This window comes from Muntiacus reevesi, chromosome 1, assembly GCF_963930625.1.
Source record: "Muntiacus reevesi chromosome 1, mMunRee1.1, whole genome shotgun sequence".
NCBI classification, from domain to species: domain Eukaryota; kingdom Metazoa; phylum Chordata; class Mammalia; order Artiodactyla; family Cervidae; genus Muntiacus; species Muntiacus reevesi.
The window spans coordinates 96,503,885-96,521,134 of NC_089249.1; the positions used below are offsets into that span (position 1 = coordinate 96,503,885).

The 17,250-nt window shown below is 42.0% G+C and overlaps 1 protein-coding gene across 1 annotated transcript in view; it reads left to right on the forward strand.

Annotated features, from left to right (window-relative positions):
• The first annotated feature begins 1,249 nt into the window (after positions 1-1,249).
• AKNAD1 (AKNA domain containing 1) overlaps positions 1,250-17,250 on the forward strand; it is a 40,987-nt gene continuing 24,986 nt past the window's right edge. Inside the window, exons 1-5 of the mRNA XM_065903773.1 lie at positions 1,250-2,236; positions 4,258-4,297; positions 4,466-4,614; positions 4,732-4,794; positions 13,362-13,495. Coding sequence (XP_065759845.1) covers positions 1,250-2,236; positions 4,258-4,297; positions 4,466-4,614; positions 4,732-4,794; positions 13,362-13,495 — 1,373 coding nt within the window. The remainder of the gene's footprint in view (positions 2,237-4,257; positions 4,298-4,465; positions 4,615-4,731; positions 4,795-13,361; positions 13,496-17,250) is intronic.

Here is a 17,250-nt window from a genome sequence, read left to right on the forward strand (position 1 = left end):
ATTTTATTTCCAGATATATACCCCAAAGTGGAATTGCTGGATCATATGGTAGTTATAGTTATAGGTTTTTGAGGAACCTCCATACAGTTTTCCATAGTGATTTCACCAATTTACATTCCCACCAGTGGCACAAAGGTGAAGTATTCCCCACATCCTTGTCAACACTGGCTATTTGCAGACTTTTTTAAAAAAGCTTTTTATTTTATATTGAAGTATAGCTGATTGACAATGTTGTGATAGTTTCAGGTGGACAGCAGAGGGACTCAGCCGTCCACATACATGTATCTGTCTCCCCCAAACTCCCCTCCCATCCAGTCTGCCACAGAACACTGGGCAGAGTTCCCAGTGCTCTACAATAGGGCCTTGTTGGTTATCCATTTAAAATATAGTGGTGTGTACAAGTCGATCCTAAACTCCCTAACTAACCCTACCCGTTCTTCTTCTCCGGCAACCATAAGTTCATTCTCGGAGCAAGACAGCCTCTTGAACTGGGTTCTGTCTGGATTCTAATCAGAAGAGGAATGCTTGAAGGCAGACTAGCCTCCAGGTGTTCAAAATACCTTTTTGTTCCTTGTTCATATTTCTGTCAGTCATTCTCTGCCTTTCGCCAACATACGAGGGAAAACCAGAATGGGACCAGAATGTCTAGGGGGAGACAGATGAAAAGCATTAAAGCAGAGAAAGTCGGTGATTTGTTTGAGCTGATCCAGCTCTCAGTTCCATACACAGAGGCTTATCCGTGGTATATGGACAAGGGACAACCATGGTACTTAAAAAAAAAAAAAAATCAATCCCTTACTTGCATCCCAAGCCGCTGTTTGGGGAGCCCATATTTCAAATAGTACTTCCTAAGAGAAGTTGATAAACATTTGGTCATTAACTGGAAACCAATGTCTCCCTCAAAGTCTAATGAACAAAATATTTAGCCCTCCCCCTTTCTAATTCTTTGCTTATATACCATCAATTATGTTAATGTAATATTTAGGATCAGTTCCTCTTGGCAGAGCTTTCTGCCTTCACGTTTATAATTGCATTTCTCTAAATGGAAAACATCCACTTTGATCTGGCATAGATGCCTGGATAAGTATAGTTTCATACATTACATAAATTATATTTAACAATGATGTTCTTTTCATTTTGCACAGATGAGGACACACAGTGAAGACAATTAATGAAAACCAGAAGATCTATTGCTATAATTAAGAACATCAAGATCAGGAACAACTGATAAAGGTCAGGCTGCACACACATGGACACAGCCTATTTCCTGGAAGACACAACTTCTAAGCAACAGGAGGATTTGCCTTATGATGAGGGTTTCTCCCAAGATAAGATACACCATGGTTATAATCTTACCTCAAGATATGACATCCTTGATGTCTCAAATCAAACGAATTTAACAGAAGATGAGTCTCAAGAAAAGGCTACATATAGAGAGACTTGCCAAGAGGCAGCTATGACCATGACTTTGGATAAAACGACTGAAAATGCTGTCAGCAAAACATGTGATAAAGAGAATCAATGCACCATAAATCTTCCTATTCCAGCTAATCAGGAAGACACTTCAAAGTCAAACATTTCTGATATTTTACTCCATCACCTTTGCAAAGAAGAATTCTCCAAAGATCAAGGCATTGATTGTGAAACTCTCCCAGAGATCTCTAATAATGACAGTTTTGATGAAGCTATTATTAAAAATATTATTGTGTGGCATGTTAAGAATTCTTGGCCGACAGAACAATCCTCAGAACTCACTGACCAACTCAACTCCAAAAGCGATGATGAAAATAGCAATAAGCCCAGTTGTTCTCTGACCATGACAGAGGAAAACACCTCTGATTCAGATGAGTTAGTGGCTGTTGGAGAGAGCAACCATGAGGAAAATTCAAATTTTCTAACTAAAATCAAGAGTCTACATGATAAACAAAAAAGTTGCTTATGGCAGACACCTCAGAAACAGGCTGAAAAAGCAAACTCTGGCAACAAGTTCAAATATGGTCATAGTCAAGTTTATTACTGGTTCTTTGATTTCTCTAAGGTTGCTCCCAAAGTGAAAATTCCTAAAAATAACATAATTGACAAACCACTTATAACAGATCCACAAGCCAGCTTTTCTCCTAAATTGAGAGAGAAGTCAGCTGTTGGGCAAGATATTTCAGAAAGCACATCTAGATCAAATTATGTTGAAAAACAAGAGCAGATGTGGGAAACTACTGAACCTTCACAACTGGTGGAGGTAAGTGAAAGCAGTCTTCAGGAAACACACCCCCAGGACCGCTGCTCATCCATATGAATGTGGGTCTTCAGAAGGTGCATAGAACTAAGTTGTAGTTCTGAGGTTCTGAATTCTAGTTCTAGTCCGGTGCCCTGACCTCTCAGGAGCTCAGTAGGTGTCCTCATGAGAAGAATCTGGAACTGAACTAACAATAACAGAATAAAATCGAAATTCTTCAGCCTGGAATTTGCATTTCCCCATTTTTCCTGTCATCCTAGCCTTCTGAACTCAGCTCCCCTCCCCCAGGAATCATCCTCAGTTAGTGGGCTGGGCCCACCCTCTCTGAGCTCCTGCCTTGCCAGGAACATCCCACCTCCACTTATCAAACCTTTGCTCATTTTCATGGTCTCCTTCAACTCCACACTGGCCATGAGACTTTTCAGAATTCCATGGCCAGTCTTTTCCATCCGTGTTTGTTAAGTATTCTGTCAGATCTTATCTCAGCCTGATTGCCTCATTACAATTTCTAAACATCTGTTCCTTCTACTAGATTTTAAAGCTCTAGAGGCAGCTACCTCATCTTCATCTTTCCATCACCCAAGTTCCCCCAGAGGAGGGGAACTGGCCAGGTTCCCCTGGCCAGGTGTTTGCATATATTATGCCCTTGGTTATGAATGCTAACTTGAATTATGATCTTTAATAACACATTTCAAGATTGTTATACTGGTAACTATTTAGTACAACATTTTGTTAACATTTAATTTATACTTTTTCCTCTTTCCCCATCTTTCCATCCTTCCACCCACCTTCCCAAATGCTGATGCTGAGGATCTCATTGACTATTTGAGGTTCTGTAGTTAAATAAGTTCACATTAATGATCAAAGTAAACACTTTAGCTCTCCGGCACTTTGCCAGGACTGTATGATTTTTCTTTTGAGCAGTCTATGAAGGGCACCCTGCCTGAACACTCTCCGCCTGTTTCCATTTCCACCCCTTCATCCACCTTTTCTTTTAACTGAAACTTCTGGGGAATTTGAACAGAACCTCCCCTACCCCTTGCAACACACAACCACCACCTGGAGTCAGCAGCCCATTCGGCCTTGACCGGGATGCTTCTCTCAGTCTTGGAGAAATCTGTACCCCTGTGACATTGGGAAGTCTCCACATTCCTCATTCCGCTTGCAGAAGAACATTCTTGGGTGGGCACAGTTCTCTTCCCACAGTGCCCTGTGGGAAGTAGAGGCAAAATGAATAGCAAGTTCATCTGTCTCTGGTAATGGGAGTCTGAAGTGGGTCATCTGCTTTTGTCTTGTTCTGTCCATTCAGGTTGGGGAACTGGACTCTAGTTTCCATAGCCATCACATACCCGAGATATTCCTAACCACCACAGTCTAGTTTGACCACAACATTGGCTCTCTGCCTCTAGTGTGTTTGTGAGCTCTGTGTGTTGGGAACAATGGGAAGACGATCAAGGTGAATCACTCTGGAATTTGAACTCTTATTCAGTTAGCCTGTGGTGAGTAGAAAAGGGAATGTCCTGTGTGAAGTCACTATCTTGCTTCCAGATACTAGCCACCATGTATCTATCTGGTGTTAGTGAGAGCACTAGCAACAGAGTCAGTGATGAGACCAACAGAGATCCTTGCCCTGGGAGTTTGTGGGCGAACTGTAGGAGAAGGGTTTGAGTATTCCATATAATAGTATCAAACATGGTAACAGTAACAGCTAACATATATTGAATATTTTCCATGTGCCAGATACTATGGTAACATTTAATTCTCATCATGACACTATGAAATAGCTTATGTTACTATCCCCATTTTATTGCTGAGGAATTTTGAGGTTTATAGCAATAATGTAACTGCTCTGGATCACCTGGCAGGTAAGTGTCAGAGTGGAATTCAACCTTGGCATCAGGGCCTCAGCTCTTGACATAACTCTGGGTGGCCTCCATGATGACCAGAACACATTGGGTCATCCTGCATAATGATGTCGTTGGTTAATATCAACAGTAATGTTTTCTTATCCTTTCATTGTGCAGATGGAGCCCACAGTACATATCCACCAAGAACATCTTGCAGGTACTAGTATTTTTAAACCTCTTTGACTTAGATACACCTTTTGAAAAGAGATTTTTTTTTTTTAACAGCAAATGGTGGTGATTGCCACAGACTTCTGTTTTCGGTACTTAACAAAACTGCAATGCAGTTGAGATGAATGGTAGCCAAAATTTATTCTTTCTTATGTAGGAGTAGAATCTGAGCCGAATCTCTCTAAGTTGCCATCAACTTCTAAGGAAGACCCTTCCTTGAGTTCTTCTTACATATTTCAAAAGATATCCCAGGGGAAGGAGATGTGTCAGAAGTTAAAAGAACAGACTGATCAACTGAAGGCTAAAGTAATCCTTTTTTTTTTAAAGTAATACTTTTAAAGCTTATTATGAAAAATAGAAGTAACCAAATTCAAATATAAGACATCAGGCCCTTAATAAAATATTGCATTTTTTTCACTGCAGGTACAAGAATTTTCCAAACGCATAGCACAGGATTCTCCCTATCATTTTCAACACAGAAGGCTGGTAATGAATTTTATCATGTTTCAAAAGTCTTTATTAGGGAATTTGACATGGGAAAATATGACACAAATGACTTTATAGCATCATATTTTCTCTACATTGGTGGGGGTAGAAATGTTCTGGCAAGAAAAGCTTTGCTGAAGATTTAGCTATCCTTGTCTTACAAGGACGAAAAGAGAGTAGAGCTTTCTGTTTCAACATATATTTAGCCCTTTTTCCTTCTCAGGGGGATCTGTATGGCTGCTTTTCCTCAGCAGTCATCCCATAATAAATCAGAAACCATGGTAGGTTCAAGAAAACAATATGTCAGCTATTGTAAAGGGCAAGCACAACCAGATTTGATGGGCCTGGGGGGGACACAGGCTATAAAAATTGCCAGTATCTGTAAACTCAATATATAAAACTTGAAAACCCTAAAAGTCAATCTTGAAAACATGCTTTTCAGATCAAAATCTTTGGCTTTTATATCCTTGCTTTTTGTCACATTTCATCAAATCACTACTTTACACTGGAACCCATAGCCTCGTTCATCAGCGTCAGGGTCGTATGGAGTAGAGGTGAAGCGTGGCAATGGGCAAAAGCTGAGACCACTAGAACCAGGGATGTGTGAAGTTGAAATTGTAGTTTAGGCCATTGGACCAGTAGCGAGATGGGTGGTCAGATGTCCTCACACAAAGGACACGGGCAAAAGTCAGGACAGGCTGTGCTTCAGAAGCCAGACACAGACAAAGAACTAGGAAGATTCAAATGCTAAGACACACAGTTCATTATTCTTTCATCATATGAATTAAATAACTCACGTTCATTCAATAACATTTGTGGGGTACTCCCTATGACTCAGACTCTGCATCAGGCTGAAGGAATTTGAAGACAAAGAAACAGTCCCTTTTTCAAGCAGATTATAGACTCCTGGGAACAACAGACCAGTAAATCCACAAGTAATATGCAGCATGAGAAAGGTTGCCTATGATTACATATGATGCTAATGGCGGCACGGAAGAGGCTCACTCTGACCAGGGGGAGAGTACTTTGGAAGCCTTCCCGGAAGGGATTTCTGGACTGGGCATTGTAGGAAGAATATGGCGGGGTAGGGCAAAGGGGTGTTCCATGAAAAGGAATCAGCAGGTGCAGTGGACCAGGGGCAAGACAGTGCTCAAAGTGTGAGGAGTGTGGCAGTATAACTGACCAGATGGAGCTCACAGGGACGGGAGGAGACTGGAGAGAGGTCCTTAGATAAGGACTGTACCATGAGAAGCCTTTGTGCCATGCTAAGGAGCTTAGATTAATTTCATCTTGAGGTGGCATGATGGGGCAACACTGGATGGTTTAAAGCTGAGAAACAGCAACCACCATGGGGGCAAGACAGTAGGAAATAGGCTAGAAAATTATAATCCAGGTAACAAATTATGAAGTCTTAAACCAAGGCTGGCAATAAAGATGGAGAAGGGGACAAATCTAAGAGTTTAAGGAAGTGGTGGCAGACTTAATAGGGTAAATAAAGGGAGGGTGGAGGCTTGGATGCATGCCAGATTTCTAGCTTGGCTAACCAAGGTCAGGAATCAAAGTGGAGGATCTGGTTCAGAATGGGTGTGGGAGGCAGGCAGGAGGCCAGATGTCAAGTTCAGTTGGGACATTTTGAGGCACCTGTAGGACATCCAATTGGAGGGGTCCAGTAGGCAATTAGAGCCACGGATCTGAACTTCAGAGGATGTGTTTAGGTCAGACAAGTAAATTTGGGCACAGTTGTAGGTTGAAGCTGTGCAGTATAGAGATTGCTCAGGCAAACAGGTGGAGTAAGCGGTGAAGAAATTCAAGGCAGAGTCATGGGAAACAGTAACCAGGGGCAAGTGAGAGGTCGCTAAGGAGAAACTGGAATGGTCAAGGCAGACCTGGAAGGAGCAGAGCGACAAAAGTCAAGAGAAAAGAGGGCTCTGAGAAGGGGGGAGTGGGCCACAACATCCAGTCTTCAAAGAAGGAAGGAAAGCAAGGTGTGCATTGGATTTGGCCACCGAGAGATCATGAGGGACCTCGGCAGCCCTGATTTCAATAGAGTGGTGGATCTACCGAAGCCAGGTCACAGGAGTTAAGGAGTGAATGATAGACGAGTAAAGTGAGTGAGTGAAAAGTCGCTCAGTCATGTCTGACTCTTTGCGACCCCATGGACTGGACTATAAAGTCCCTGGAATTCTCCAGGCCAGAATACTGGAGTGGGTAGCTTTTCCCTTCTCCAGGGAATCTTCCCAACCGAGGGATCAAACCCAGGTCTCCCACATTGCAGGTGGATTCTTTACCAGTTGAGCCACTAGGGAAGCCCAAGAATACTGGAGTGGGTAGCCTATCCCTTCTCCAGCGGATCTTCCTGATCCAGGAATAGAACCAGGGTCTCCTGCATTGCAGGCAGATTCTTTACCAACTGAGCTATCAGGGAAGCCCTCGTAAAACCCAGGCTTTCAGAAACTGGGAGAACATAAGTTTTTAAAGGGCCAAGCAAAGCAGAGGAAAGTGGTTCGAGGCACTAGCCTTCCAAGGCCTCGGTTCAGGAAGTTTCTTCCTATGTTAGAGGGAATGTGGGGATTCGTGCTGGGACCCAGAGAAGAAGAGAGGTGATCTCTGACAGTGTTAACCTTGGCCTGAGAGTTCCAGGCCCATTTGGTTCAGTGAAGGAAGGCCAGACAGGGCTAAAACTAACCTTCTCAGCATGAGCAGCATATGTAGAAAGCATCTGGATTTTGGAGCAGACATCCTGGTTCTATGTGTTGACTGTAGAAGCTTAAACCTTTCACATACCTGCCCATCTCAGAGTCAAGTGAGTTGAATGACGCACATTTATGGTAAGAAAACTATGTCCTAACTTCTTCTGAGGGTAGGACACAATTGAAATTCTGAGATTCCACGTTATAACTCATAATTGGTTTTCTTTACTTTTCTCTTTTCCTTTGAACACCTCATTCCTTCCCATGACTTTAACCACCATTTCCACACTGCCAATTCCCAATGACTAGTCCTCGCTTCTCATCTATAGGGCCACATGCTGGTGCTATGTGGATTTTCCTTTGGATCTCCTGCTCTCACTGAACACTGTACCTTGTCCAACATTGACATCGTCATTCAAACTTGTTAGCCTTTTCAAATTCCTTGTTTTTATCAGGGGGTTCATATTCCTCCCACCTCCCAAGCTAGGAATCTGCGTACTATCTATGAGATTTATAGTGTCAGTTAGGGTCCTGGCAAGAAAGAGATGACTTACTCCAATGGAGGAACTGAGGAGGGTTTAGGAAGGCATTATTTTATAACCAATTAAGGGACAGAAAGGACCTCATGGAAGGAACAGTGGGGCAGAGGGACGGAGGAAGAGCAGATAATGGTGCATGAAGAGAGTAGCAGTAGTTACAGGAGTAGCTGACAAGTTCCATGGCTTTTGGTAGAGACACAGCCAATCCGTGATAATACAGGCAGGAGGAAATCAAGGAAATAAAGACCCTACCTCATCTTTCTTCAATTCCTCTCTCCTGCAGTTGCCTTCCGTTGACTGAAACCAACCAAAGCCAAGGGCACTGGAGCCTGTTGGTACACTCCATTGAAGGCCAGCCTCCTGGCTGGGGCACAGAGAAAGATAGAGGATGGATCTGGAGGAAAATAGAAAACATGCACCACACTTGCCATTTTCTATGCCTTTTGGTCAATATGCTTATAAACTTGTTTATTTATTTTAATAATAGTAAGAGAAACAATGAAGATAATAGTTACCATCTGCTGAGTGTGTACCATGCTCCTGGTGTTAAGCAGTACCTCATTTAATTTTCACAATATGAGGTGAGGACTATTATGCTCTCAAATGTGAAAACTGAAGCTTAGAGTTCAAGGTGATTGAAATCATACAATTAGTAGGTAACAATCTGAACTTGAACTCTGGTGTATCTGATTTTCTAACCCCATGATGCAGCATTCTTGCCCTTTGGTAACATCTCTCAATTCATCCTTTCCTCTCCATTTTCACTAATACTGCCTGGTCCAAGCCCTCTTGAGCATCCTTTAAGCTGAGTTAAGTCTCACTTCTTCCACTGAGCCATGGCAAAGTATTCTATCCCACAGTCTCTTTTCCCAACTGGAATAAAACCTCTGAGACAAGAGACTGTGCCTGATACAGCTTTTGTGTCCCTCATACTCTGGGCTCAGGACTAAACATGGGCAGTGGTCAGGGAATGCTTAGCGCCTGGGGCTGCACAGCTGTAGGCTCTATACAAGACCCTGACCTGCACAGCTTACATATTCACCTGCATGAGCTACATCTAGAAGATTTACTCAAAGCTTCTGGCTAAATTTCCTGATATTTCTGCTCCATCACATCCTCCAAGACATTCAATCCCAGGTCCTCTAACTTCAATTTTTTTATTGGATTATTAATTTATTTTTTATTATCATTGTTTTACAAAGTTGTGTTAGTTTCTGGAGTACAACAAAGTGAAGCAGCTATATGTATACACATATCTCCTCCCTCTTGAAGTGGTCAAACAGGAGATGGCAAGAGTGAAGTTGACATTTTAGGAATCAGCGAACTAAAATGGACTGGAATGGGGGAATTTAACTCAGATGGCCATTATATCTACCACTGTGGGCAAGAATCCCTTAGAAGAAATGGAATAGCCATCATAGTCAACAAAAGAGCATGAAATTCAGTACTTTGATGCAATCTCAAAAACAACAGAATGACCTCTGTTTGCTTCCAAGGCAAACCATTCAACATTATGGTAATCCAAGCCTATGCCTTGACCAGTAATGCTGAAGAAGCTGAAATTGAATGGTTCTATGAAGACCTACAAGACCTTCTAGAGCTAACACTCAAAAAAGATGTCATTTTCATGATAGGGGACTGGAATGCAAAAGTAGGAAGTCAAACACCTGGAGTAACAGGTAAATTTGGCCTTGGAGTACAGAATGAAGCAAGGCAAAGGCTAATGGAGTTTTGCCAAGAGAACGCAATGGTCATAGCAAACACCCTCTTCCAACAACACAAAAGAAGACTCTACACATGGACATCACCAGATGGTCAACAACGAAATCAGATTGATCATATTCTTTGCAGCCAAAGATGGAGAACCTCTACACAGTCAGCAAAAACAAGACTGGGAGCTGACTGTGGCTCAGATCATGAACTCCTTACTGCCAAATTCAGACTTAAATTGAAGAAAGTAGGGAAAACCACTAGACAATTCAGGTATGACCTAAATCAAATCCCTTATTACTATACAGTGGAATGATAAATAGATTTAAGGGACTAGATCTGATAGACAGAGTGCTTGATGAACTATAGATGTAGGTTTGTGACATTGTACAGGAAACAGAGATCAAGACCATCCCCAAGAAAAAGAAATGCAAAAAGCAAAATGGCTGTCTGAGGAGGCTTTACAAATGGCTGTGAAAGGAAGAGAAGCAAAAAGCAAAGAAGAAAAGGAAAGATATACCCATTTGAATGCAGAGTTCCAAAGAATAGCAAGGAGAGATAAGAAAGCCTTGCTCAGCGATCAGTGCAAAGAAATAGAGGAAGACAATAGAATGGGAAAGACTAGAGATCTCTTCAAGAAAATTAGAGGGAACATTTCACGCAAAAATGGACTCAATAAAAGACAAATGGTATGGACCTAGCAGAAACAGAAGATACTAAGAAGAGGTGGCAAGAATACATAGAACTGTACAAAAAAAGATCTTCATGACCCAGATAATCAAGTGGTATGATCACTCACCTAGAGCCAGACATCCAGAATGTGAAGTAAAATGGGCCTTAGGAAGCATCACTACAAACAAAGCTAGTGGAGGTGACGGAATTCTACTTGAGCTATTCCAAATCCTAAAAAATGATGCTGTGAAAGTGCTGCACTCAATGTGCCAGCAAATTTGGAAAACTCAACAGTGGCCACAGGACTGGAAAAGGTCAGTTTTCATTCCAATCCCAAAATAGGCAATGCCAAAGAATGCTCAAACTACCAACTTCCCTGATGGCTCAGACGGTAAAGCTTCTGCCTACAATGCGGGAGACCTGGGTTCAGTCCCTGCGTCGGGAAGATTTCCTGGAGAAGGAAGTGGCAACCCACCCCAGTATTCTTGCCTGGAAAATCCCATGGTCGGAGGAGCCTGGTAGGCTACAGTCCATGGGGTTGCAAAGAGTCAGACACGACTGAGCGACTTCACTCACTCACTCACACGCTAATAAAGTAATGTTTAAAATTCTACAAGCCAGACTTCAACAGTATGTGAACCACGAATGCCCAGATGTTTAAGCTGGTTTTAGAAAAGGCAGAGGAACCAGAGATCAAATTGCCAACATCCATTGGATCATCGAAAAAACAAGAGAGTTCCAGAAAAACACCTATTTCTGCTTTATTGACTATGCCAAAGCCTTTGACTGTGTGAATCACAACAAACTGTGGAAAATTCTGAAAGAGATGGGAATACCAGACCACCTGACCCACCTCTTGAGAAACCTGTATGCAGGTCAGGAAGCAACAGTTAGAACTGGACATGGAACAACAGACTGGTTCCAAATAGGAAAAGGAGTACGTCAAGGCTGTATATTGTCACCTTGATTATTTAACTTCTATGCATAGTACATCATGAGAAATGCTGGACTGGAAGAAGCACAAGCTGGAATCAAGATTGCCAGGAGAAATATCAATAACCTCAGATATGCAGATGACACTTCCCTTATGGCAGAAAGCAAAGAGGAACTAAAGGGCTTCTTGATAAAAGTGAAAGAGGAGAGTGAAAAAGTTGACTTAAAGCTCAACATTCAGAAAACTAAGATCATGGCATCTGGTCCCATCACTTCATGGCAAATAGATGGGGAAACAGTGGAAACTTTGGCCCTGAAAACAGTGGCTGACTTTATTTTTTTGGGCTCCAAAATCACTGCAGATGGTGATTGCAGCCACAAAGTTTAAAGATGCTTACTCCTTGGAAGGAAAGTTATGATCAACCTAGACAGCATATTAAAAAGCAGAGACATTGCTTTGCCAGCAAAGATCTGTCTAGTCAAGGCTATGGTTTTCCAGTGGTCATATGTATGAATGTGAGAGTTAAACTATAAAGAAAGCTGAGGACAGAAGAATTGAAGCTTTTGAACTGTGGTGTTGGAGAAGACTCTTGAGAGTCCCTTGGACTGCAGGGAGATCCTACCAGTCCAGTCTAAAGGAGATCAGTCCTGGGTGTTCATTGGAAGGGCTGATGTTGAAGCTGACACTCCAATACTTTGGCCACCTGATGCGAAGAGCTGACTCATTGGAAAAGGCCCTGATGCTGGGAAAGATTGAAGGCAGGAGAAGAAGGGGACAACAGAGGATGAGATGGTTGGATGGCATCACCAACTCGATGGACATGAGTCTGAGTAAATTCCAGGAGCTGGTGATGGACAGGGAGGCCTGGCATGCTGCAATCCATGGGGTCGCAAAGAGTCGGACATGACTGAGCGACTGAACTGGACCTCCCTCTTTGACCTTCCTCCCACTTCCCGGCCACATCGCATCCAACTAGCTCATCACAGAACACTGAGCTGAGCTCCCTGTGATACACAGTAGGTGCCCAGGAGCGACCTGTCTTACGCATGGCAGTTCACACGTCAATCCCACTCTCCCAGTTCATCTCTCTGCTGCATCCACATCCTCACTCTCTACTTCTGCGTCTCTATTCCTGCCCTGCAAGTAGGTTCGTCTGCACCATTCTTCTAGATTCCACATACATGCATCAATATTTGTTTTTCTGACTTACTTCATTCTGTATGACAGATTCTAGGTCCATCCACATCTCTGCAAATGACCCAATTTTGTTCCTTTTTATGGTTGAGTAATATTCTCTTGTTAATACGCATCATTATCTTCTTTATCTATTCATTGGTTGAAGGACATTTAGGTTGCTTCCATGTCCTGGCTACTGTAAACAGTGCTGCAGTGAACACTGGAGTGCATGTGTCTTTTTGAATTATGGTTTTCTCAGGATTTATGCCCAGTAATGGGATTGCTGTGTCATATGGTAGCTCTAGCTTTAGTTTTTTAATGAACTGCCATACTGTTCTCCATAGTGGCTATGTTAGTCTGCATTCCCACCAAGAGGGTTTCCTTTTCTCCACCCTTCTCAAGCATTTATGGTTTCTAAATTCTATGTGGCTTCTGACATACTTTCTAGAGCTTCAATTTCCTCCTCTTTAAAACTGGGATAATAAACCTACTTTGTGACATTTACAACACTGATAGTGGATTAAATAAGATAAATGAATGGAAAAGTGCTTTATAAGCTAAAAATTATTCTGCAAATATGTAGGATTATTAATGTCCCATCAACAAAATTAAAAGGCCTCTGAGTGGGTTCTAGGAGAGAAATCAGAAGTCACCGGAACTCTCAGCTATGCGCTGTGGGGGTGTTGTAAATGTTAAGATGGCTCTTGGCTTGTCTGTATTTTAGATGTCAAACTCTGTAACAAAACAACTGCCAGGAGAAGGATGGTGGCTTCATTTTAACACTCCTCTAGGGTACACCATCATATGGACTTACATGTGAGTGATTTCCACGTGTCACCGCTACAGGTCCTGGAGAAATTGCAGGGACGCCTCGAACTGCTGGAGCAGGAGTTTCTGGCCAACAAGGAGAAGCACCTGACACTGAAGGAGCGAGTCCACAGGCATGAATCCCGGGCTGTCAGTGACTTTGATCCACAAAGGTAGGTCAGACTTCACCGCTGTGAGGTGGAAGTGTCAGAGGTGAGCTCCTTCAGGAGGAATTCTGCTGGGGCTGCTGGCCTAGTGCTTGAAGAGCTACTGGTCTTGGGTCAGCAAAAACAGCGTCACCGTTGAATTTGGTGTCATCCCATGCAGCAAGCAGTATGAAGTTCCTGCTCTGTATACGGTCCTGTGGGGGGGAACCGACCCAGATGGAGTGTTCCGAATGAACGATTGTCCCCTGGAGCAGACATTGGACCCCTGCCTTGCATTCTGTTGGATGTCATGGAGTCCTGAGACTCAGAAGAGCACAAGAAAACCCTAGAAATGCTCATTTGCTAAGCCCAGAGGACCCTCTCCTCCCCAGGTCCCCCCTGCCCTGTTCTCTGCTTTACCTCATTCCTGCCTTTATTTCCCCTGCCTGATTCTTTTCTGCCCCTCATTTTCGCTATCCGCAGACAATACCCAAGGGATAGCAGGCAGGAAAGAATCACTGTTGGTTAATGTTGGAGCGAGGGACCCACAAATCCTGATAAAGGCAAAATGCTAAAACCTGAAGTCAAGTGATTCCTAAATTAATTTACATTAGAAACTTCCGTGCACAATCATATTAAGGATTCCAGCTGGCCATTTTGACGGCCCCATGCTCTGCTCTCTCCAATCCGAATAATTTTAAAGATATATTCAAGGCTAGGGTTGTTTCCATGTAATTTCCTGGTATGAATCTAAAGAACTCATTTAGTAGGCTTCATATTTGTAAATTCAGCTCTTTCTATTCCTAGTATTTTAACACGAATTCATTCTTGATGCCAAAATATTTTAATGGTTTATATTTTGGCACTAGTGTCCTGAGGTAATTTTCCCAAAGTACAATCTTACTTCTTCAAAATGAATGACATCTCTGTCAATGGTTATTTCAATACTGAGTAATTAGACAGCAAAGATGTGGTTTTAATATTGATTTTTTCCCCCCAAAGGCTTTTTTTCTCTTGGAAAAAAAAGATCTCCACATGCTTTCACTATTTGCTTAAAAACTAATAGAGTGAGGATATTTATTTTCCAAGAAATCCCACTTGTTTTGGCAGTCATTTTAAAGACAGGCCTCTGTGCACATTAAGACCAAAACTATGCAAGGCCTTATTTATATCCTAGTTACACCCACATGTGCCTTGCCCTGGTATAAATCAAAAGTGTTTCAACTGCAATTATATCCCATATACAGGAAAAGCTTTCAACACTGGGGCAAGAAAAAGACTTGGCCTCTCCCTAAACTCCCCTCAGAGCAAGCCAAGCATGGTCAGCTTCTCTTGTTCTCAAATGGGCAAAAAGCAGAACCCAGTCCAACCCTCAAGGTCTTGCCATGTTGAGAACCTTCTACATGAGGGCTACAAAGGCCATTGTCAATGGCTTTCTGTAAGCGAAATAATTCTGCAAATTAATGGACAAACTGCTTGAGTCAGCTATTGTGTGCTTATTCAGTTCAGTTCAGTCGCTCAGTCGTGTCTGACTCTTTGCCACCCCATGAACCGCAGCACGCCAGGCCTCCCTGTCCCTCACCAACTCCCGGAGTTTACCCAAACCCATGTCCATTGAGTTGGTGATGCCATCCAACCATCTCATCCTTGTCCCCTTCTCCTCCTGCCCTCAATCTTTCCCAGGATCAGGGTCTTTTCAAATGAGTCAGCTCTTCGCATCAGGTGGCCGAAGTATTTGGAGTGTCAGCTTCAGCATCAGTCCTTCCAATGAACACCCAGGACTGATCTCCTTTGGATGGATTGGTTGGATCTCCTTGCAGTCCAAGGGACTCTCAAGAGTCTTCTCCAACACCACAGTTCAAAAGCATCAATTCTTCTGTGCTCAGCTTTCTTTATAGTCCAACTCACATCTATACATGACTACTGGAAAAACCATAGCCTTGACTAGACAGATCTTTGTTGGCAAAGTAATGTCTCTGCTCTCTAGGTTGATCATAACTTTCCTTCCAAAGAGTAAGCATCTTTTAATTTCATGGCTGCAGTCACCATCTGCAGTGATTTTAGAGCCCAAAAAATAAAGTCAGCCACTGTTTCCACTGTTTCCCCAACCTATTTGCCATGAAGTGATGGGACCGGATGCCATGATCTTAGTTTTCTGAATGTTGAGCTTTAAGCCAACTTGGCACCTTCTTTCTTATTGTTGCCTTTGAAAGGTAACATTCAAAAATACTTGGATTTCATCCATCTTGTTTGTCAGAATGTAATCTGATAGTTATTTGATTGTTTCACACACTATTACCAGAAACCAAGGAGTCAAGAAATGGAGTTCTATCTCCATCAATTCTTTCTCTCTCATACTATCTGCATATACTCTTGTCTTCTATCTTACAGAAAAGATCACAAATTCCTTCAAAAAATGTCTTTTCTCTACCTCTGGATCTGCATGTTGTCACCTCCTCTTTCTTCACTCACCTTCCAACCTCTACTGTCTTGGTCCTTGAGCCCATCTCTTCCTGCTACCTTGAGAATTTGTTCCATCATTTCACTTCCTTCAAACCTTTAGCATCCCTTGCCGCCTGCTGAATTTTCTTCTTCCTGCCAGACTAGAGCATATTTTCCTATATTTTATTTATCAGTCTGGCTTTCCACGCTTAGATCTTTGTACCAGTACTCACTGAACAGGGCAGCCTTTCCTAACTAGTGAAAAGCCACTTTAATCATATACAAACTCCCATGTGTGTTAATACACATACGTATGCAGTGTGCTCAGTCATTACAGAATTGTCTGACTCTTTGCAACTCTATGGACTGTAGCCCTCCAAGCCCCTCTGTCCACGGGATTTTCCAGGCAAGAATAGGGGAGTGGGTTGGCTTGCCCTCCTTCAGGGGATCTTCCCAATCCAGGGGTTGATTCCATTAGGTCTCCTGCATTGGCAGGTGGGTTTTTTTCTTTACCACTAGCGCCACCTGGGAAGCCCAATTTTGGGATTGGTTTTATTTTCCCCACTGATCTATGTTTCTATTTCTGCAATAACCACATAGTTCTAAATTACTATAGATTAAGTATATTTTTTAGTGTTTCTCCTTTTAAAAACTTTCTTTAGCTATTCTTATTCATTCTTCTTACTAATTAACTTCATAATCAGCTCAAATTTATTTTTTCATTGATAGTCACTTTTATTGAGAAATATAGTTTTAGGAACCAATTTTCTTTAATAAAATTCGATTTGAATTTTGTCTAGGATTTCAATGAATTTATAGATTAGTTCAGGAAAAGTTAAAATCTTTGCAATGAGTATTCTCATCCTAGTCCCATGAAAACATCTCGAGCAAGCTTTTTTCATGTAGATTTTACACATGTTTTGTTAAATTTGTTCTTAGCTACTTTAGACTTTTCTCTATGTTGTTAATAGATGTTTTCCATAATTCATATACAGGAAATAAAGAAAATTGTAAATTTAACTTATGTGCTACCTGATGCAATTCTGCTCTTAGTATTTCACTGATTTTCAGCTGATTGTCTTAGTTTTTAGGTATGACAGTCATAGCATCTCCAAATGATAGGTCCCCTCATCTTCCCTTTTCTCTTTAAATATTTATATATATTTCCTTCTCTCCAACTTTTCTATATCATATTTCTTTATTTCGATTGCTATTTTTTCCAAAACAGTACTGAATAATCACAATACTAGTGAAAGCAATCATTCTTCTCATATTCCTAGTGGTATTGGGCATTCTTCCAAAGGGTGCTAGGTATGAGGATTGCTGTAGGTTCAAGGAGA